At 46.8% G+C, this 21,236-nt stretch overlaps 1 protein-coding gene across 1 annotated transcript in view; it reads left to right on the forward strand.

Annotated features, from left to right (window-relative positions):
- The window catches only part of LOC126531932 (probable 4-coumarate--CoA ligase 1), an 88,553-nt gene extending 70,952 nt beyond the window's left edge, over nt 1-17,601 (forward strand). Inside the window, exon 7 of the mRNA XM_055070696.2 lies at nt 17,446-17,601. Within this exon, the coding sequence (XP_054926671.2) occupies nt 17,446-17,564 (119 nt within the window). The 3' untranslated portion in view covers nt 17,565-17,601. The remainder of the gene's footprint in view (nt 1-17,445) is intronic.
- The last annotated feature ends 3,635 nt before the right edge of the window (nt 17,602-21,236 follow it).

The raw sequence follows: 21,236 nt of genomic DNA on the forward strand, positions 1-21,236 counted from the left end.
CTTATATGGCCGCACGTTTGATGTAGTTACGGACCATCATGCATTATGTTGCTTGTCTTCGTTGAAGGATCCGTCAGGTCGCCTTGCCCGCTGGGCCCTTCGACTTCAAGAGTTTGACATCCGCGTTATATATCGTTCCGGACGCAAGCATGCCGATGCTGATGCACTGTCGCGGTCACCTCTATCCACCGAAACTGCGTCGATATCCACTATAGCCCTTCCATTGTCAGCTCTTGACGTCGCCACCGTCTCCTCTGCACAGCGCCACGATCCCTGGATCGCTTCGCTTCTTGACGTTTTATCCGGGGCACCCACTCTTTCGACCACTCGAACTCTGCGACGCCAAGCTTCGCACTTCAGCATCCGTGATGGCCTCTTGTACCGGCGCAACTACTCGCCAGATGGTAGGAAGTGGCTCCTAGTTATCCCTCGAACGCTTCGCTCTACAATCTGCGCTTCCTTTCACTCCGACCCGCAGTGTGCTCACGGTGGTGTCTTCAAGACCTATGAACGCTTACGGAAAAGGTACTACTGGCGCGGAATTTTCGCTTTGTCCGCAAGTTCATTCGCGGCTGCCACAAGTGTCAGCGACGAAAAAAACCACCGCATCCTGCCACAGGTTCATTGCAGCCCCTTCCATGCCCAGAACGCCCATTCGACCGCGTTGGAATTGACCTTTATGGACCTTTACCTTTGACCACGGCCGGAAACCGATGGGCTATCATTGCTGTCGACCACCTTACACGATACGCCGAAACCGCTGCTCTTCCCGCGGCGACAGCACAGGACGTCGCCTCTTTCATCCTCAGGCGTTTTGTGCTTCGGCATGGTCCTCCTCGCGAACTCCTCAGTGACCGTGGCCGCGTATTTCTCTCCGATGCAATTCAAGCACTTCTCCACCAGTGCAACATTGTACATCGGACGTGTACTGCCTACCACCCTCAGACGAACGGTCTCACTGAGCGGTTTAATCGGACTCTGGGCGACATGCTTGCGACACATGTTGCATCTGATCAATCAAACTGGGACCTGGTTCTCCCATTTGCGACATACGCGTATAACACCGCTACGCAAGTCACAACCGGGTTTTCCCCCTTCTTCCTTTTGTACGGTCGCCAGCCGACGCACACTATCGACACGTTGCTGCCATACGCACCAGATACCTCAGAGTGCACGCCCGTGTCAGCAGCGGCCCGTTACGCTGAAGATTGCCGAGAACTAGCCAAGCGCTTTACTACAGCCGACCAACAACGCCAGAAAAACGCCCGCGATGATGATCACTCTCCGGCCGCAACATTCGCTCCTGGAGCACTTGTGTGGCTGCTTGTACCACCCTGCGCCCCTGGCTTGTCGTCCAAACTGCTCCCAAATAATCATGGTCCCTACCGCATCGTCGAGCGTACTTCCCCCGTAAACTATGTCATTGAGCCTCTTACGCTGCAAGGCGACCGTCGTCGACGTGGACGTGATGTTGTTCACGTAGACCGCCTCAAGCCGTACTTCGACTCTCTTGTACCCACCTGTTAGATCGCCAGGATGGCTCCACCTTTCTCGACGGGGGCAATTGTAATGAAGAAAGGAAGAGAATGGCATACCGATCATCATCAAGAGCGGAGGGCACGAGACCGGCGTTCGAACACCACCATCTTGTGCTCCGTGCTCACTGTTCCGAGCTACCGCCCGTTTGTTGGACTCGCTCAATAAACTTCCTTACAAGTGTTTATGTACCGAAATTTTGATGACTTCAAGGAATGTAGCAATTGTACTCCGCGTATTGTGCGCTCTATATAGTGAGAAAGAAACATAGATATTATGATATATGACGCCTTCTATGTGGAGGGCTTACTAAGCCGCCGAAGAAGCCTTAGTGATGATCTCATTCTTCATCATCAAAAGCAGATGCAGTCCTCCACACTCGCGCACGTCGGATCTAATTTTAAAGCAACACTTTCTTTCCTTCGTGGGTGCCCACCCCACCTACGATATCTGCTGCCACTCATCCACTATTGTAAGCAGCAGCAGCAGCAACAGCTGGCAGCTACTGTCACTGTATTACACATCGCGTGGACGGGGAGGTGGAGGAGGGTTCGAAAGGCGTATATGGGATATTGTAAAGACGCGGGAGAGGCGTCTGTGAGTCCTCTTCAGTGACAACGTCGTGGAAATCGCCACAATGGCCTCTGGAGTTTTCTGGTCGTTGTCACAATGCCCTCTGAAACTCCCTGGGCAATAAATTAAGCCCCACAATTAAATTATGGGGTTTTACACGCCGAAACCACTTTCCGATTTTGAGGCAGGCCGTAGTGGAGGACTCCGGAAATTTCGACCTCTTGGGGTTGTTTAGCGTGCACCTAAATCAAAACATTACTATCATTATATCATTATACCATATCATTACTAATATGGATGAGATAGTTCAAGTGGCCCAGGAGTTCTATAGAGATTTATACAGTACCAGTGGCACCCACGACGATAATGGAAGCGAGAATAGCCTAGAGGAATTCGAAATCCCACAGGTAACACCGGAAGAAGTAAAGAAAGCCTTGGGAGCTATGCAAAGGGGAAAGGCAGCTGGGGAGGATCAGGTAACAGCAGATTTGTTGAAGGATGATGGGCAGATTGTTCTAGAGAAACTGGCCACCCTATAACGCAATGCCTCAGGACTTCGAGCGTACCGGAATCTTGGAAAAACGCTAATATAATCCTAATCCATAAGAAAGGGGACGCCAAAGACTTGAAAAATAATAGACCGATCAGCTTACTGTCAGTTGCCTACAAACTATTTACTAAGGTAATTGCAAATAGAATCAGGAACACGTTAGACTTCCGTGAACCAAAGGACCAGGCAGGATTCCGTAAAGGCTACTCAACAATAGACCATATTCACACTATCAATCAGGTGATAGAAAAATGTGCGGAATATAACCATGCTTTATATATAGCTTTCATTGATTACGAGAGCGCGTTTGATTCAGTCGAAACATCAGCAGTCATGGAGGCATTGCGGAATCAGGGTGTAGACGAGCCGTATGTAAAAATGCTGAAATATATCTATAGCGGCTCCACAGCCACCGTAGTCCTCCATAAAGAAAGCAACAAAATCCTAATAAAGAAAGGCGTCAGGCAGGGAGATACGATCTCTCGAATGCTATTCACAGCGTGTTTACAGGAGGCATTCAGAGACCTGGATTGGGAAGAATTGGGGATAAGAGTTAATGGAGAATACCTTATTAACTTGCGATTCACTGATGATATTGCCTTGCTTAGTAACTCAGGGGACCAACTGCAATGCATGCTCACTTACCTGGAGAGGCAAAGCCGAAAGGTGGGTCTAAAAATTAATCTACAGAAAACTGAAGTAATGTTTAACAGTCTCGGAAGAGAACAGCAGTTTACAATAGGTAGGGAGGCACTGGAAGTGGTAAGGGAATACATTTACTTAGGGCAGGTAGTGACTGCGGATCCGGATCATGGACTGAAATAATCAGAAGAATAAGAATGGGCTGGGGTGCGTTTGGCAGGCATTCTCAGATCATGAACAGCAGGTTGCCAATTTCCCTCAAGAGAAAAGTTTATAACAGCTGTGTCTTACCAGTACTCACGTACGGGGCAGAGACCTGGAGGCTTACGAAAAGGGTTCAACCAAAATTGAGGACGACGCAACGAGCTATGGAAAGAAGAATGATAGGTGTAACGTTAAGGGATAAGAAAAGAGCAGATTGGGTGAGGGAACAAACGCGAGTTATTGATATCTTAGTTGAAATCAAGAAAAAAAATGGGCATGGGCAGGACACGTATTGAGGAGGGAAGATAACCGATGGTCATTAAGAGTTACCGAATGGATTCCAATGGAAGGGAAGCGTAGCAGAGGGCGGCAGAAAGTTAGGTGGGCGGACGAGATTAAGAATTTTGCAGGGACAACATGGCCACAATTAGTACATGACCAGGGTAGTTGGAGAAGTATGGTAGAGGCCTTTGCCCTGCAGTGGGCATAACCAGGCTGATGGTGATCTAATCAAAACACACGGATGTTTTCGCCCCCCTCGAAATGCCGCCGCCGTGGCCGGGATTTAATCCCTCAACCTCGTGCTCAGCAGCCCAACACCATAGCCACTGAGCAAACACGGCGGGTATCGACTCAATGAGTTCTGCGCAGCTGCGATTAAGCGTTATCCCTCTGCAAAAGCGCTTCAGAAGCTGCAACGCTTATATTTTACAGGCGTGCAACAACCCAGAGCCGAGATGGTATGGCAGAAAGAGGATGTAGAGACTGCTGAAAGACAACGTACTGTGGAATAGGGTTAATAATAGTCACTCGTCGCTTGTGGCAGCTTGTATACACAGAATTGAAAATCACCAAAAATGATTTTCCATATAGCGTACTGTATACACACTCCTGGAAATGTGTGCTCATGCGCTTCGTTGCACCATGTGCCACCACCCATCAGCCCAAATTTGATTTCATCAGTAGATTCTGTCAACCGTACTTACAAAAAGTGGTTATGCCACTTCGTTTTGCTTTGTTGGATAGCTGCAGACTCCATAATTTTGCCATAATAGGAATTCAAAACGCACGCTGAATGTAACAAGGCCCCATTTTGTAATGCGAGGCATCCCCTAGATATCATAGAAATCAGTGTGCAATGGATACTTGGTACTTGGCGGATCACTGAAAAAGTGAAAGATGTATCATCTTACCGAAGCTTTGGGCGAAAAGATTATAGGTGAGACAAGTTGGGGAGGGCGGCCTTCGTTCTCCATTTTTAATAGAAATTGTGCTGAAACTATGGAGAATACAATGCAAGCGATTAGCCAGCGCTGTTACAAAACCGAATGCTTTATTAAAATGGTGCGCTCGCGGGCATATAGTTCTGTTATTTAGCACACATTGCTTGTAAGGACATTATTATGGAAACTGACCCTGGTAACCTTTAACAGCCGAACTCTGTCGACTAAGGCTTGCTTAGCAGGACTCCTTAAGGAACGATCAGACATTGTTTGGAATATCATTGGCCTTAGCGAGATTATCACAACTGGTGAGGCTTATACAGTGCTGACTGACGGCCATGTCCTCTTCTAAAGAGGTATCCCAGATAATAAGCAATACGGGGTACGATGCCTAATCCATAAGGACACAGCCGGCAACATTGACGAATTCTAGAGCTTTAGTGAGAGGGTAGCAGTTGCCCTAATAAAATTTAATAAGAGTATAGTTTAAAGGTAGTACAAGCCTACCTCCCAACATCTAGTCACCATGATGATAAAGTAGATCAGTTTCGTGAAGATGTTGAATTAGCGATGATAAAAGTGCAAACTCAATGTACTATTGTAATGGGCGACTTCAATGCAAAAGTGGGGAAAAAGCAGGCTTGTTGGCAAGCAATTGTCAACTATGGCGTCGATTCTAGGAACGGTTGATGAAAGATGCTGTAGCATTTGCCGAAAGTAATAAGCTGAGAATAATGAACTCCTTTTCCAGGAAGCGTAGAACCTCTATGTGAAGAGAGAAAGGGCAAAATTGGTCAAGAAGAAACAGAATGACCTAGACGCAGTGAGGGTAAAAGCAGGCAAATTCAGTCTGGTAGTTCCAAAGAAATATGCAGGATTAGAACAGAGAGAGGATGACAGAGAGGTAATCAATGAAACCGCAAGTAGGTTGGCTTCAGAAGCAGCAATTCAAGTGGGAGGCAAGGCACCAATGCAACCAGTAGCCAAGCTCTCCCAAGTGACAAAGGACCTTATAAAAAAATGAGAACGAATGAAAGCGTCCTACTCAAGAGATAAGATAGAATTCGCGGAAATGTCAAAACTGATCAACAACGCGAAAATATGCGATATTCGAAATTATAACGTGACAAATGCTGAAGACGCTGTCAAAAATGGACGCAGCCTGAAATCAGTGAGAAGAAAACTTTCTTAGGACAAACCAAGATGAATGCACTGAATGGGAAGCAGGGTAATATCATCCGCAATCTCGAAGGAATAGTAAGAGCCACGGAAAAATTCTGTACTGACCTGTACAGTACCCCCATGACTCAGAATAACTCCATTCGAAAGAGGAATGAAAAGGATACAGAAACAGCTATAACTAGCGATGTGGTTAGATGGGCCTTGTAAGACATGAAACGGGGAAGTGGGGCAAGAGACTATAGAATAAGAGTCAGTCAAAATTGGAGGAGACGTAATGCTTGGAAAACTGGCGGTTCTCTACGAAGTGGCTATCGACTCCAAGGGTCGCAAAAAACTGGAAGAATGAAAATATTATACCATTTCCCAAAAAGGGGGACGTTAAATAATTGAAAAATATAGGCCCATTAGTTTACTCCCATTATTATATAAAATATTCACCAAGATAACCTCCAATAGAATGAGGGCGACACTGGACTTTAGTCAACCAAGGGAGAAGGCAGGTATCAGGAAAGGATATTCTACAATGAATTCCATCCAATTCATCAATCAAGCAATCGAGAAATCATCAGAGTACGATCAGCCTATCTCTATGGCTTTCACAGATGCGAAATGGCATTTTTTTCACTGAAGATACCAGCAGTCACAGAGGCATAACGTAATCAATGAGTACAGAGCGCTTACGTAAATATCTTGGAAAATATCGACAGATGTTCCATAGCTATCTTAATTCTACACAAAAAAGTAGGAAGATACCTATAAAGAAAGGGGTCGGACCAGGTGAAACAGTCTCTGCATTGGCATTCACTGCATGGTTGGATAGAAGTATTCAAGCTATTAAACTGGGAATACTTAGGAGTAAGGAGTAGAGTTACAACAAATAATTGAGGAAATTAACAGAGAGAGTGTAAAAGTGGGGTTGGAGATTAATATTGTGAAAGCCTTACGTGCGTACTGGGTTTACGCTTCAACAAACAATATGGGAGTATCGAAGAGAGGTGAACGAGAAAGACGACGTGCGGTTGGCTAGCTGAATATCGGCAGGCGCTCAGCTGATCAAGGCCATCGCGTCTAACTCTACCCGGCTTGAAAATATACACCTTTCGTGGCCGTAACAGGGTGATGGAGCTGCGGGGTACGACACAACGTACCACGGAGTCCCAACACCTAGAACTTCACCCGAGCCGTAGTCTTGTCGGTCTCTTTCCAACGACCTTCCCCATGGCTCAGGGTGGAGGTGGACAAATGCCAGCTCTAGTTTCACATGTGTCAATGGTCAGCGCCAGTTGGACCTTTGCAGCACTACATGGAACCACTCTCGTTTGCGGGAAATGTAGGCGAAGACGTCGACGAGTGGCTGACGCACTACGCAAGAGTGAGCCGCTACAACCATTGGGATTCTGTCACTCAGCTTGAATATGTAGTACTCTTTCTGAGTGAGACAGCGCTGATGTGGTATGAAAACCACGAAGACTCCCTAACAATGTGGGAGCGCTTCGTTCAGGAAATTAAGAAGTGTTTTGACCGTTGCTACGCCAAACAGAAACGCGCCGAGAGGACATTAGCTCAAACAGCTCAAACTCCTGGAGAAACATTCATTACATAACGTAGAGGAAATCCTCAAACTGTGCAAAATTGTCAATTAGCAGATATCTGAGGAAGACCGAGTCGGATATCTCCTCAAAGGAATTGCTGAAGACCTCTACAATTTCCTTATAAGCATGGAACACATTGATTCCGTCTCAGATGTCGTACGTCATTGCCGCACGTTTCAGACGTTGAAAACACGTCGCATTGTGCCAAAGTTTGGACGCCTGGCGAATGTAAAAACCATTGCCAGTGTCGATGAGAGCTCGTCCGCCGATCTTTCGTCTACTATACGGCAGGTCATGCGTAAAGAACTGCTACGACACCAGGAACTTGCGAGCAACTCCATACAACAACCTGATGCTTATTACCCGCAACACATGGCGCCTGCCGCACACTGCGCTTCGAGTAACCGGCGGTATGTGTCACAGACGTCAACCACAGAGGAGCTTCATGGCCAGGTGAGGGCACATTTTGCCCGAACACCGGCTTCCGTAACACCCTCGCCCCAGCAGGTTTGCACGCAGACAGACCGTTCCTCCTGTGCAGCAAGCTCAGCCACTTCTCTTTGCTACATGACCCTCCACGGCTGAGCGATTCGAGGAGCAGTTCATCGATCGCCGTTTACCTGTTTTTTATAGCTGTGGCGACTTCGGTCACATTGCAAGGCATTGCAATCGCTACCAACCACGGAGGTTCAACCGATTGACGATGTCTAGGCGGTAGTACGCTCCCTTTGGCGAAACTTATTCGCCCTAGCACACATATCCAGAAACCTTACCTCACTAGCCCCCGGAGCCACTGTGGAGCCATTCTCGAGCATCCGATCACAGCTTCACACCACCACCTGCTCCTCGCGTAAGCCGGTCGCCCTCTACGTGGCGTCGCTACCCGTCGCCACCTCCGGAAAACTAGTCAGCGCGGCCGTTGGAGTTGAGGTCGCTGGAGAATCTATGTTGTCGACAGAGATACCTCCAACCATTTGTATGTTTAAGAACAAGGTGTCTGTATTAATTGACGGAGTCTGATCAATGGTCTTAGTGGACACGGGAGCAACCGTTTCAGGGGCGAGTCTTGCGTTTAAAAGCCTCCTAGGACGAAAAGTGATGTTTCGCTGGAACCGTGCCGATACGCTTCACGGAGTGAGTGTGGAGTTCTATCCTGTGGGCGTGCGCAATGTAGACGTTACATTGGGTTGTCAAATATTTAACGCAGAGTTCGCTGTTCTACCTCATTATACGAATGATGTAATCGTTGGCCTTGACTTTTTGAAACTGTGTGGTGCCACTGTCGCCTGCAAAACGGGTGAAATCAGTGTAGGTACGAGCTTTTCTGCTACGTTTATGGAAGGCCCACCGTATCATAAAAGTGTGCTTTGTGTATCCAGGGATACAGTTGTGCCTCGGTTATCCGCAACGTGCGTTTCAGTTGTATGTTTCCCTACCACTGACGGAACGTTTTAAGCTACCGCGGAGCCCGTTCATGTGACTTGCATCAAGAGGAATGTGCTGATACCGTATTGAACGCTGTCAGTTGTTCAGGGACGCACTAACTTATGGGCCGCAGACTGTTCGAGTGAACCTGCAATACCCCCACAGTGTCTGAATCTTGCCGCCTACAAGGAAGATCAAGTGCTATCGCTTGCCATTCTTACCGAGCCCCTAATATGCGGATGAACGCCATTTCGTTAATGCCTGCCCTCCTGCGCACTCCTCAATTCTAACAATGGTGAACAAGTCACTCAGCACTAAGCAGCGTCACGAAGTGGCGAATATTCTGCTGAAACATGCCCGACTGTTTGACTTTTTGCAGCAAGAGGGGCCACCATTGTTGCCTCCTTCTCGTATACACCGTCCCATAGATACGGGATCTGCCAAACCTTTGCGACATAAACCATCCAGAGTTTCACCATGGGTCCGCAAGGTGATCAACGACCAAGTTCACAAAATGCTAAATAAGGATGCAATCCAAGACCCTTGTAGTCCATGAGTAGGCGCCAGTCATTCTGGCTAAAAAGAAGCATGGTACATGGCGATCTTGTGTTGACTACCGCCGTCTGAACACAATCACAGAAAGGACGTAATCCTCTTCCGCGTATTGTTGATGCTATCGACGGCCTTTCATCAGCGTTTCATTTTTCGTCTTTTAACTTGAGGTCGGGGTACTGGCAGATTTCTATGCACAAGGCAGACAGAAAGAAAACGGCATTTGTAACACCAGATGGACTTATTGAATTTAATGTGATGCCGTTTAGACTCTGTAATGCGCCTGCAACTTTCGAGCGCTTTATGGAAAACATACTGCGTGGTTTGAAGTGGGAAGTATGCATGTGCTATCTAGACGATGTTGTTATTTTCGGGCGCACGGTCATTGAGCGCAACGCACGTCTCGATCTTGTGCTAGACTGCTTCGGCAAAGCGGGTGTGGTGCTCAACTCGAAGAAGTGTCATTTTGGAGAGCGCCAAAAAGTGGTTCTGGGTAGTGGATAAGGACGGCATACGACCCGATCCAGCGAAGACTGCTACGGTGGAAGCCTTCAAGCAACCTCGCCATGTAAAAGAGCTACGCAGTTTCCTAGGGCTTTGCTCGTACTTCCGTTGGTTTATTCGCGGGTTTGCCAACATCGCGTATCCACTGACATACCTCCTCCAGACGGGCGTTCCCATTGAATGGACTCCTGAATGTGAAGCTAGCTTTCGTGAGCTGAAGTCTAGTCTGACGTCTCATCCCACTATCGGACGCTTCGACCATGCGGCTCCCAGAGAAGTTCATACGGACGCTAGCGGTATTGGCATCGGCGCTGTCCTTATTCAACGCGTCGACAACAAAGAACATGTCATCGCCTATGCGAGTCGCTCTTTAAGTAAGTCCGAGCGTAACTACACCGTCAGAGAGCAAGAATGTATTGCACTGGTTTTCGCCGTACAGTGCTTCCGGTCATACCTGTACGGGCGCCCCTTCACCGTGTTGACAGACCATCATTCTCTGCGCTGGCTGGTTAATCTGCGTGATCCGTCGGGCCGGCTTGCGCGTTGTAAACTTAGTTTACAGGAATGTGACTTTACTGTTTCTTATAAAAGCGGCCGCCGACACGTCGACGCTGACTGCCTCTCGCGCATGCCGCTTTGAACGCTGGACTGTGATGCGGACAACTTCAACGGCTATATCGTATCACTGGAGCCGGGATTTCCTTATATAACTACCTTCAAGGTCGAGCAATAAAAAAAACAACAAAAAAACTGAACGTTATGACCACTGCTCATTACTGCAAGGCAATCATCACCATCGACTCGTCTCTGCATTCGTGATGGGATTCTTTACAAAAAGAACTATTCTGCAGCAGGCCCACGATATCTTCTGGTGGTCACGGAGAGTGTTCATGTCTCCGTCTTGCACACTATACATGGCGATCCAACAACTGGTAATTCGGGATCTACGCGAACGCTGTACCGCCTTGAAGAAAGGTTCTACTAGCTTAAAATGCGCCAGACGACCACCCAGTGTGTGTCCAGCTGCAGCGAGTGTCGACGTCACAAGCGTCCGACAAGAGCTCTTCCTGGTCGACTACATCCAGTGCCACCCCATAGCACTCCTTTTGAGCAATTTGGCATCGATCTTCTCGGTCCTTTCCCGCGGTCATCTGATGCGAATCGCTGGATTGTCGTGTGTGCCGATCACTTGACACGCTACTGTGAGACAGGTGCAATACCATCCGCTACTGCAACCGAAGGGTTTATTTTTCTGCTTCGTTTTGTCATTCTCCGACATGAACCTCCCAGCGATCGTGGGCGGCAAGTCACTGCAGACGTGGTCGAAGAGATGCTTCGTCTATGTGCTTCATGTTTTCTACATTCAACCCCAGGCACGTACCCAGGATTTTTTTTCGGGGGAGGCCCACCCCCTCCATCATCATCATCATCATCATCATCATCCTGTTTTATGTGCACTGCAGGACGAAGGCCTCTCCCTGCGATCTCCAATTACCCCTGTCCTGCGCCAACTGATTCCAACTAGCGCCCGCGAATTTCCTAATTTCATCGCTCAACCTAGTGTTTTGTAGCCCTCGATTGCGTTTCCCTTCTCTTCGAACCCATTCTGTAACCCTAATTGTCCAACGGTTATCTAACCGGCGCATTACATGACCTGCCCAGCTACATTTTTTCCTCTTGATTTCAATTTGAATATCGTCTATACCCGTTCGCTCTCTGATCCAAACCGCTATCTTTCTCTCTCTTAACGTTGTGCCTAGCAATCTTCGTTCGATCGCTCTTTGCGCTGTCCTTAACTTGCTCTCAAGTCTCTGCCCCATATGTCAGCACTGTCAAAATGCACTGATTGTACACCTTACTTTTTAATAATAATGGTAAGTTTCCAGTCAGGAGCTGGCAATGTCTGCCGTATGCGATCCAACCTATTTTTATTCTTCTGTGAATTTCCTTCTCATGATCAGGGTTCCCTGTGATTGATTGACCTAGGTAAACGTACTCCTTCACAGTCTCTAGTGGCCAACTGGCGATCCTGATCTCTTGTTCCTTTGTCCGGCTATTTATAATTATATTCATCTTCTGCATATTAATATTCAACCCCACTCTTACACTCTCTCTGTTAAGGTCTCCAATCATTTGTTGTAACTCGTCTGCATTGTTGTTGAATAGAACAATGTCATCGGCAAACCGAAGGTTGCTGAGATATTTGCCGTCGATCTTTATTCCTAAGCCTTCCCAGTTTAATAGCTTGAATTCTTCTAAGCACGCAGTGAATAGCTTTGGAGAAATTGTGTCTCCCTGTCCGACCCCTTTCTCTATAGGTATCTCCCCTGCTTTTCTTGTATATAATTAAGGTAGCTGTAGAACCTCTGTAGATATTCTTCCGCGAAGGACGAGTCAGTAAGACGAGAAACTATTTACAGATTATATTTACGACAACGGTTGCAGCGCTGACCGGTTAGATTCACAGCGCGAGCCCAGTTCGTTCTTCCTCCTCTTTTCTGGAGTGATGGCGCCCACGCGCATCGTTCAAACAAACAAATACCACACGCATGTAGCAGTACTTTCCAAGCTATTTACGTAAGCGTTCTGTACTCCTTGATTACGTAGTGCCTCTATGACTGCTGGTATCTCTACTGAATCAAATTCATTTTCGTAATCTATATAAGCCACATAGAGAGGCTTATTGTACTCTGCAGATTTCGCGATAACCTGATTGATGACATGGATGTGATCCATCGTAAAGTATCTCTTCCTGAAGCCACCCTGTTCCCTTGGTTGATAATATCCAGTGTTGCCCTTATTTTATTGGATATTATTTTGGTAAATATTTTATATAATACTGGGAGCAAGCTAATGGTCCTATAATTTTTCAATTCTTTAACCTCTACTTTTTTGTGGATTAGTATGTCTGCCTTCCAGTTTTCTCGGACCCTTGCAGTCGATAGACACTTCGTAGAAAGAGCCGCCAGTTTTCCAAGCATTATGTCTCCTCCATCTTTGATTAAATCGACTGTTATTCCACCTTTTCCTCCTGCTCTTCATCGTTTCATGTCTTGCAGGGCCCTTCTGACCTCATGGCTAGTTATAGGAGAGTTTCTCTATCCTGGTCATTACTGTTTCTAAGTGAGGTATCGTGACTCCTCTGGGTACTGTATACAGGTCAGCTTAGAATATTTCCGCTGCTTTTACTATATCTTCGAAATTGCTGATGATATTATCCTTCTTATCTTTTAGTGCATACATCATGGTTTGTCCTATGCCAGGTTTCTTTTTTACTGATTTCAGGCTGCTTTCATTTTTTACGGCTTCTTCAGTCTTTCTCATGTTATAGTTTCGAATATCAGTAATTATCTGCTTGTTGATCAGTTTTGACAGTTCCGCGAATTGCGTAACGCTGTGCGGCCGCCAGTCCCATAGAACCGCGTAGAGCGCAGGACTCTGCGATTCTAGACGTACTGCGCTCACCGCGATAGGTTAGAAAAACACCCACATAACCACAGCAGAGAAGTGGCTACGTGAGGCGGTTCGACCGATAACTGTGCAAGCGTCATTGAAAACAAGTAATTGTTTTCCACTTCTGGCGGCCTTTTCTCTACTTCCTTTTTAAATAAAAAGATGTTGATGCATAAATATTCTCATAAACAACGCGTAACTTTTTATTATTCGCTTTTGCTTGCAGTTTGGTTGTTGCCTTGGCTCTCTCCCTTAGTAGATCGCTTAATTTCTCAACTCCTTGCGATTTTTTGTTTCCAGTTGCCAATTTTGCACGAAAAGTGCTATACAATTAGGGAAAACAGACGAGGTAACGGGCGACAGTCATCTTGCTTATGGGTTTAAGGGTTATTGCAGGGTTTCATGATGGACGCTCTTGCACATTATTTTATTTCCCACCCATATCACGTGTATATGGTTCCGGGCATCTGCCAGCGTCGCGGCGAACCGTAACTCGAGGAAATAATGAAGCAAATGGAAAAGTTAAACGCAATTGGCGTTTTCTCCGGCCGCAACTCGTTCCATGAGAGTACAGACCAGCTAAGTAACAGCCGTATCCCTCTCCTCGTCCCAGGATCAGCCTAAACAGAGAAGGTTGAACTAACAAAAGCAACAGCTATGCGCGTGACGGTTGAATAGATGGTGACAACTGAACGCATCTCGAGTTAATCGCATGGGTGCGGAATCTGAGAAAACTGTCCTTCACATTACAAGAGATGCCGGTAACTACCGCCATCTAAAAGGAGTGAAAGAGGCAGCATAATGCTGACCGATGAACAGCTGCCAAGTATCAACATTGATCTGGTGGCGCTTAAGGAATGTGTGCCAAGTATCAACATTGATCTGGTGGCGCTTAAGGAATGTGTGAGGAGTGGTGGCGTGGGTGGGGAAGGGGGGGGTTATGCCACTTGATTTCGGGGGGGGGCCCGGGCCCCCCCGGGCCCCCCCCTGGGTACGTGCCTGTTCCACCCCGTATCATCCACAAACAAATGGCCTTACAGAACACTCGAACAGAACTCTTGCTAACGTGCTGTCCATGAACGTCGCGTCAAATCATGAGAACCGGGACAGCGTGCTGCCTTTCATTACGTACGCATTTAACACCTCACAGCACGAAGTTACGGGCCACAGTCCCTTCTTTCCTTTTTTACGCTCGTTCGCCTCGTTATACACTAGACACTATGTTCCCGTTTTCCAGCCACGATAATCTTTGTATATGAGAGACAGTCTGTCTTGCTCAAGAAGCCCGACGACTTGCTTCTTTGCGCGCTCTTGTTTCCCAAGACCGCTCGAAAGCACGCTTCGACCGCCGACGCCGACACGTGACATATGACCCTCGTGATTGAGTGTGGCTCAGGAAACCAATCAGAAAACGTGGATTATTTTAGAAACTGCTGGCCCACTATGTTATACCCTATGTTATTACTCAGCGTATCAGCAAATTAACCTACCGCATAGCACGCCTCACGTCAAATTGCCGACGGTCAGCAAAGACTCAACTTTCGCATCTCGGCGGTTTAAAGCCCTTTATTTCTCGACTGCCTCTTTGACTTGCCCGAAGGGTCTCGTCTGCGTGGAGGGAAATGTGACACTCTTACGTGCGTAGTGTGTTTACGCCTCAACAAGCAGTATGGGGCCATCGAAGAGAGGTGAACGAGAAAGACGACGTGTGGCTGTGTAGCTGAAGCTCGACAGGCACTCAGCTGATCAGGGCCATTGCGTCTAACTCTACCCGGCTTGAAAATAAACCCCTTTCAAGGGCGTAACAATATGCAGAAGACAAAGATAATGATGAATATCTGGGTGGTAGCGCGAGAAGAACAGGACAGCGAGAATTTTGTGGTAGCGCGAGAAGAACAAGGACAACAGAAAGGCACATCTGACACACACAGCGCTAATTTTCATTTAGGGGCTCGTTGGTACGGCATATCTTATTTTGTTATAGCGCAAGCTGAAGAAGGACAACAGAGATGAAGCTACTTGGTACAATGTGAGTGTCAGATGTGACTTTGTGTCGCTGTTGTTCAGCTTGCGCTACAAAAAAAAAAAAACAATAAGCCATGCCGTATCTACAAGCCCCTATAGCTGTCCTCATCAACCGGGAAGGAAACAAGTGTTAAGGATCGCTAGTCAGCCTCTAGAGTCTGTGAAGGAGTACGTTTACCTTGGTAAATTATTCAAAGGGAACCTTGATCATGAGAAGGAAATTCATAGAGGAATACAGACGGATTGGATCGCATAAGGCAGACATTGTCAGCTCGTGACTGGAAGCATACCATTAGCATTAAAAAGAAAGGTGTACAATCAGTGCATTTTACCAGTGCTGACATGTGGGGCAGAGACTTGGAGACAGACAAAGAGGCTTGAGAACACGTCAAGGACCGCGCAAAGAGCGATGGAAAGCAGAATGCTAGGCATAACTTTAAGAGACAAGAAAAAAGCGGTTTGGAACAGAGAGCAAACGGGCATAGCCAATATTATAATTTACATTAAAATAAATAAATGGTGCTGGGAAGGTCATGCACTGCGCAGGTTAGATAACTGTTGGACCATTAGGGCTACAGAATGGGTACCAAGAGAAGGGAAGGGCAGTAGAGGATGTCAGAAGACCAGGTGGTGCGTGAAATTAGGAATTTCGCGAGTGCTAGTTGGAATTGGTTGGCGCAGGACAGGGGTAATTGGAGATCACAGGGAAAGGCCTTCGAGCTGCAGAGGACATAAAAAAGGTTGACGACGATCATGATGATGATATTATTATGGCTTACGCGTTAGCCATGTTTAACCACTGTGATATAAGAGGAGTTATATTCTGAGAACATCAAGGTGTGTAAAAAGCCCATTCCTGGACGATCGCTCATTCGAAGAAAACAATTACCGCACTCATCTGACGGAGCACGTAAATTCTTGCACTTATGAGGAATTTCTTCGGGACGCAGATCATTCACAAAAACTACAGCGGTCGATCCTGCTGATACTGGAAGAATTTTACATGAATAAAGGGAGAGGGCTGCGTCACTGAGAATTATTTATTTGCACACTAGAGAAACACTATACCTCTAGGCGTATATTAAGTAGTGAAACCTTTTATTTTGCTTATTTATTTTTATTTTTGCATTTGCACATACGTGTGATACACTCATGCGCGTCTATATGTAAGTACGTTTAGAAAGGTCTTTCTGGAATATACATGAATTATTTAAGAGCTAAAAGAAAAATATAAAAGAAAGGTGCTCCATCCCGTACCACTAAGTATAACGGGCTTCTGGAACATGCAGTCGCAAATAGCACTTGTTCGGTGTCCACCCCATTTTCTATCATGTGGCATTTGCTTTTTGCACAGAATAATTTTTTGGTATCCGCCAACTAGGCCCTCAGCATGAACTGTTATCATCCGCCTTTTACAGCGGGGAGTAGTTACCACTGTTTAGAATTTTTCCCTTTATAGTAGATTTAATCATACCCATCATCATCATCACCAGCCTGGTTACTCCCACTGTAGGGCAAAGGCCTCTCCCATACTTCTCCAACTACCCCGGTCGTGTACTAATTGTGGCCATGTTGTCCCAGCAAACTTCTTAATCTCATCCGCCCACCTCACTTTCTGCCGTACCCTGCTGCGCTTCCCTTCTCTTGGAATCCAGTCCGTAACGCTTAATGACCATCGGTTATCTTCCCTCCTCATTACAAGTCCTGCCCATGCCCATTTCTTTTTCTTGATTTCAACTAGATTGTCATTAACTCGCGTTTGTTCCCTCACCCAATCTGCTCTTTTCTTATCCCTTAACGTTACATCTATCATTCTTTTTTCCATAGCGCGTTGCGTCATCTTCAATTTAAGTAGAACCCTCTTAGTAAGCCGCCAGGTTTCTGCCCCGTACGTGAGTACCAAGCGGTGCATAAATACCTAGCTGCGTATAATCATACCCAGCGGTGTATAAAGAATCGCTCGTTTTGCTTTAATACGTTGCAGGTAACCTTGCAGCGCACAAACATCTGCATGGCGGTGTTTATTTCGTGGACTCTATTCCGAAGACGGAGACAGCAAAAGTCAACAGACCAGCGCTGGCCCGCACTCTACTGAGAAGTTAGACCTTTACTCTACGAATAAAATTTCCTGTGTCGTAAATTTTTGTGCTTCTTCCAGTAGCAAACTGGCCGCATTCCAAATGGGGTAGATCTTCAAAATGTGAAAAGCGAAACATAAATGAAATTGAAGGCATTATAAACACGAGTAAATGATTCCTGTAAATGTTTTGCTTTCGTCCAAAAGTTCAGGTACAGTTTAAACTTTTCATAACACGTCACCATGAGTGTTTGAACTGTTACAGGCGGCCCATAAGCTAGGACCAATGTATGATACGTATCGGCAGTTCCTGGGCCAATGAAAGCGCAAGGTTAACGGCGCAGCGTGGTATGAATAGCGGCTGCGCCATTCTGGTTCATTACCCCATATCACCTAAGGTTAATAGCACGTCGCGAATATAGGTTGCATCATTAAAATAGAGATCCAACGCAGCCTCATATTAAACATGCAATAAACAATACGAACACTGCTCAGCAACAAAGTTTGAATTATTGTACCGACATTCCATTCGGCTTGCCAACGTGGATAAGTCGGCTTTCTAGGGACAACACTTGAGCATAATAGACAGAATTTCGCGCCTGACTATATTGAATAAGATTGAGGAGAGGGCCGAACCCTGAGGCGCGCCGTAGGTTCCTAGCTCGCAGGGCCCTCCCGAAACCGTGCCTAGTCGAATGTGTGCATTGCGATCCGCGAGGATAGATTTGGTGTAGTCATGAAAATGCTGACCCAGGTTAAGAGAGGAAATCTTCGTGAGGATGTGCTTATGCGCCATCCGGTCGAAGGCCTTGGATAGGTCCAATGCAACAATCCCTCTCACGTCGTGCGTACAGTTATGAAAGATTGCTCTCTTAAGCAAAAGCATTGCGTCATGTGTGGAAAACGTCTGTCTAAAGCCGATTACGTTGTGTCTAAAGAGCTCCTTTTTTCAATATGTTGAGTGATCCTGTTATGTAGCGCGTGCTCCGCAACCTTGGCAATCCATGACGTAAGAGAAATAGGCCGCAGGTTATTTATGTGTTGAGGTTTTCCTGGTTTCAGTATGAGTACAACCTTTGCAGTGCGCCAGTATTCTGGGATCTGTCCAGTTTTCCATACCTCATTGATTTCGGCCGTGACTATCTCGATTGTCCTATTGTCTAGGTTCCTGAGAAGTTTGTTCGTGACTCCATCGGGTGCCGGAGCTGATCTGACTTTTGAATTGCAGAGAACATGTCTGATCTCTTAAACAGTGAATAGTTCGTATAGATCAGGGGCCGAGAGCCCCAGGTAGCTTACACACTCTACCGGACGATCCCTTGTCTTCGGCGAGGGGGAGATAAGTATGTGCTTGATTGTTGGCCAATTCCCTTTTGGTGAGACCGATTGCAATTTGCTTCTCTATGAGCCTATCCGTTACAAGCCTAAGGGTGCCCTGAGACTGTTTATGGTTGCGGAGACTTTTCAATAAACACCATTTGCTACTTGTTCGCGTACGCCCGTACGTTTCGGTACACGTTTCATACCATTGCTGCCGGGCGAGCTGGGCCGCATGGGACTCAATTTGCTTGGTAAGAAGCGCGATTTTCGCTCAGAGGCTACCAATAAGCTTCTGGGTCTCCCACTGGCCAAGAGGGCGCGTTTTGTCTCCAGATGTTGAGCGAGTCTCGAGTCATTTTTAGGAACCTCCAGATCCGTAATGATTTCTTTGGCAGCTCCTTTACCTGCCATGCACAGATTCTCTAGCAGCTTTGAATGTGTCTTGTCTGGAGGGACTGTTTCACTCCTGATTTTTCAAAAAAGAGGTCACAGTCGTATACTCATATCTCGCGGGGGGTCTGGGTTTGACAAGCCACAGAATTAAGAGAATGTGATGGACACTGCCTATCCCCTCGTGCAAACGCGGTCGGTCGTTATTTTCCTTCTTCTCGGTGGCGCCGGAAGAATGCAGTGGGGCTCATTCTTCAGGGGGAGAGCATGACGTTTATGCCCTCTTCTTAGGTCACGCTTTTCCCTTGCTCTTTCGTTCTATGCATAGCGGGCATGCTGACTGGGTGAGGTGACTGGGTGTAGTATTGTCCGGTCTCGTCAGCACATTGCTATGGTGAAAAATGCTCATTTATGGTGGTGATTTTGCCTACAAAGCCTGCATCATAAAATATGCAGCAAAGTGCTCGCTGAATATTGTAACTGTTAGATATATTTATAGGCAAAGGGCACAAAGAATGTCTACGCTGGCGACCACCATCTTCGATGTGGAATGAGCTCGGAAACAGAAGAACATAGATATCACAAAGGTGAGTGTATTTGCTTTGCGCGTGTTGTACATATTCTAAGGCGCCCGAAGGGTTGTATTAGAAAGCGGTGCCTAAAGTTGCGTGTTTTGCAACCGAGAGTGTTTTGATTAGCTGTATTTAATTATACGGATGCCTCAAAAATAATGTCGAGCTTCTAAAGCGCTTGTTCTTGTTACTTTAATCCCATTATTTTTGTGTATGTTACTGTTCAAGTTCTAATAGTTGCTTCGTTACCGTTGCGATTTATTTCCATTCACGACACCCTGCATGGCAACGATTTTTCCAATGAGCAGGCTTAAAGCAAGGTTCGCGTTTCGATGAGATGTTGTTTGCATTTGTCTCCCATAATCTTGAGGCAGTATTTTCGGGAGTGCGAACCGTGCTGTTTATTTGTCCTTAGTTCGTTTTATATAATAAATGTGCTATATATATATATATATATATATATATATATATATATTCTGAGCGTTATTCATACGCTTCATATTCTCACCTGTGCGTACTCGACATCACCGTTTGGGGCCTTGCGGTGGGGCTCTCACTCGAGAGAATAAAGACTGGCTGCCTAAACCTCGTCTCACATGTGGGGGAGTGTGCTGTCCGATTCCTTCGCCCTCTCGCTCCCGGTCTCTCTCCAGCTTCACCTGTGCTACATCCCTGGAGCTCCGCTCGGGTCCCCGCCTCTACCAACTGCACTCAACCATGTCGCAAGACGAGCAGACCAATACTACGATATCTAGCTTGCCTACTCCAGCGGGACCCCCTTTTTGAACAGTCGCCAGCCCTCAGAAGGATCCACCGATGTTTGCTGGGATTCCAGGTGGCGACGTTGAAGACTCGTTGGAGCTATACTAGCGCGTGAGTGACTTTAACCACTGGAACGAATCAGCAAAACTTTCTCACGTCGCCCTCTTTCTAATTGTTGTTGCGAAAACTTGGTTTTACAATCATCAGCTCGATTTCGTCAACTGGAGCACCTTTAAACACCATCTACGCCAGATTTTCGCGAACTCGTCTGTCCCCTCCAATATCGCCAAGAAGAAGCTTGCTGAGCGTGTTCAGCACTCAGGCGAGTCTTACACTTCCTACATAGACGACGTCCTCGCCCTCTGCCGCCACGTGGACACCTCGATTGCAGAGAGTGACCATGTACTCCACCTTGCTCAAGGGTATTGAGACGGCGGCATTCAATGCCCTTGTATTGCTGAATCCCACTACCGTCGCAGATATTATCAGTACGTGTCAGTGTCTCGATAAGCTTTATATGCTGCGCTTACACCCTGACACATCTGTCCAACGACTGCGAGGTACGTGCGCCTTGATTCGCTCCATTATCCTTGAGGAACTGCACGCCCACGCTTTGTCAACCCATCCTGAGGTCCATCTGAAGCCTCCTGGTGG

The sequence above is a fragment of the Dermacentor andersoni genome, chromosome 4 (assembly GCF_023375885.2).
Source record: "Dermacentor andersoni chromosome 4, qqDerAnde1_hic_scaffold, whole genome shotgun sequence".
NCBI lineage: Eukaryota > Metazoa > Arthropoda > Arachnida > Ixodida > Ixodidae > Dermacentor > Dermacentor andersoni.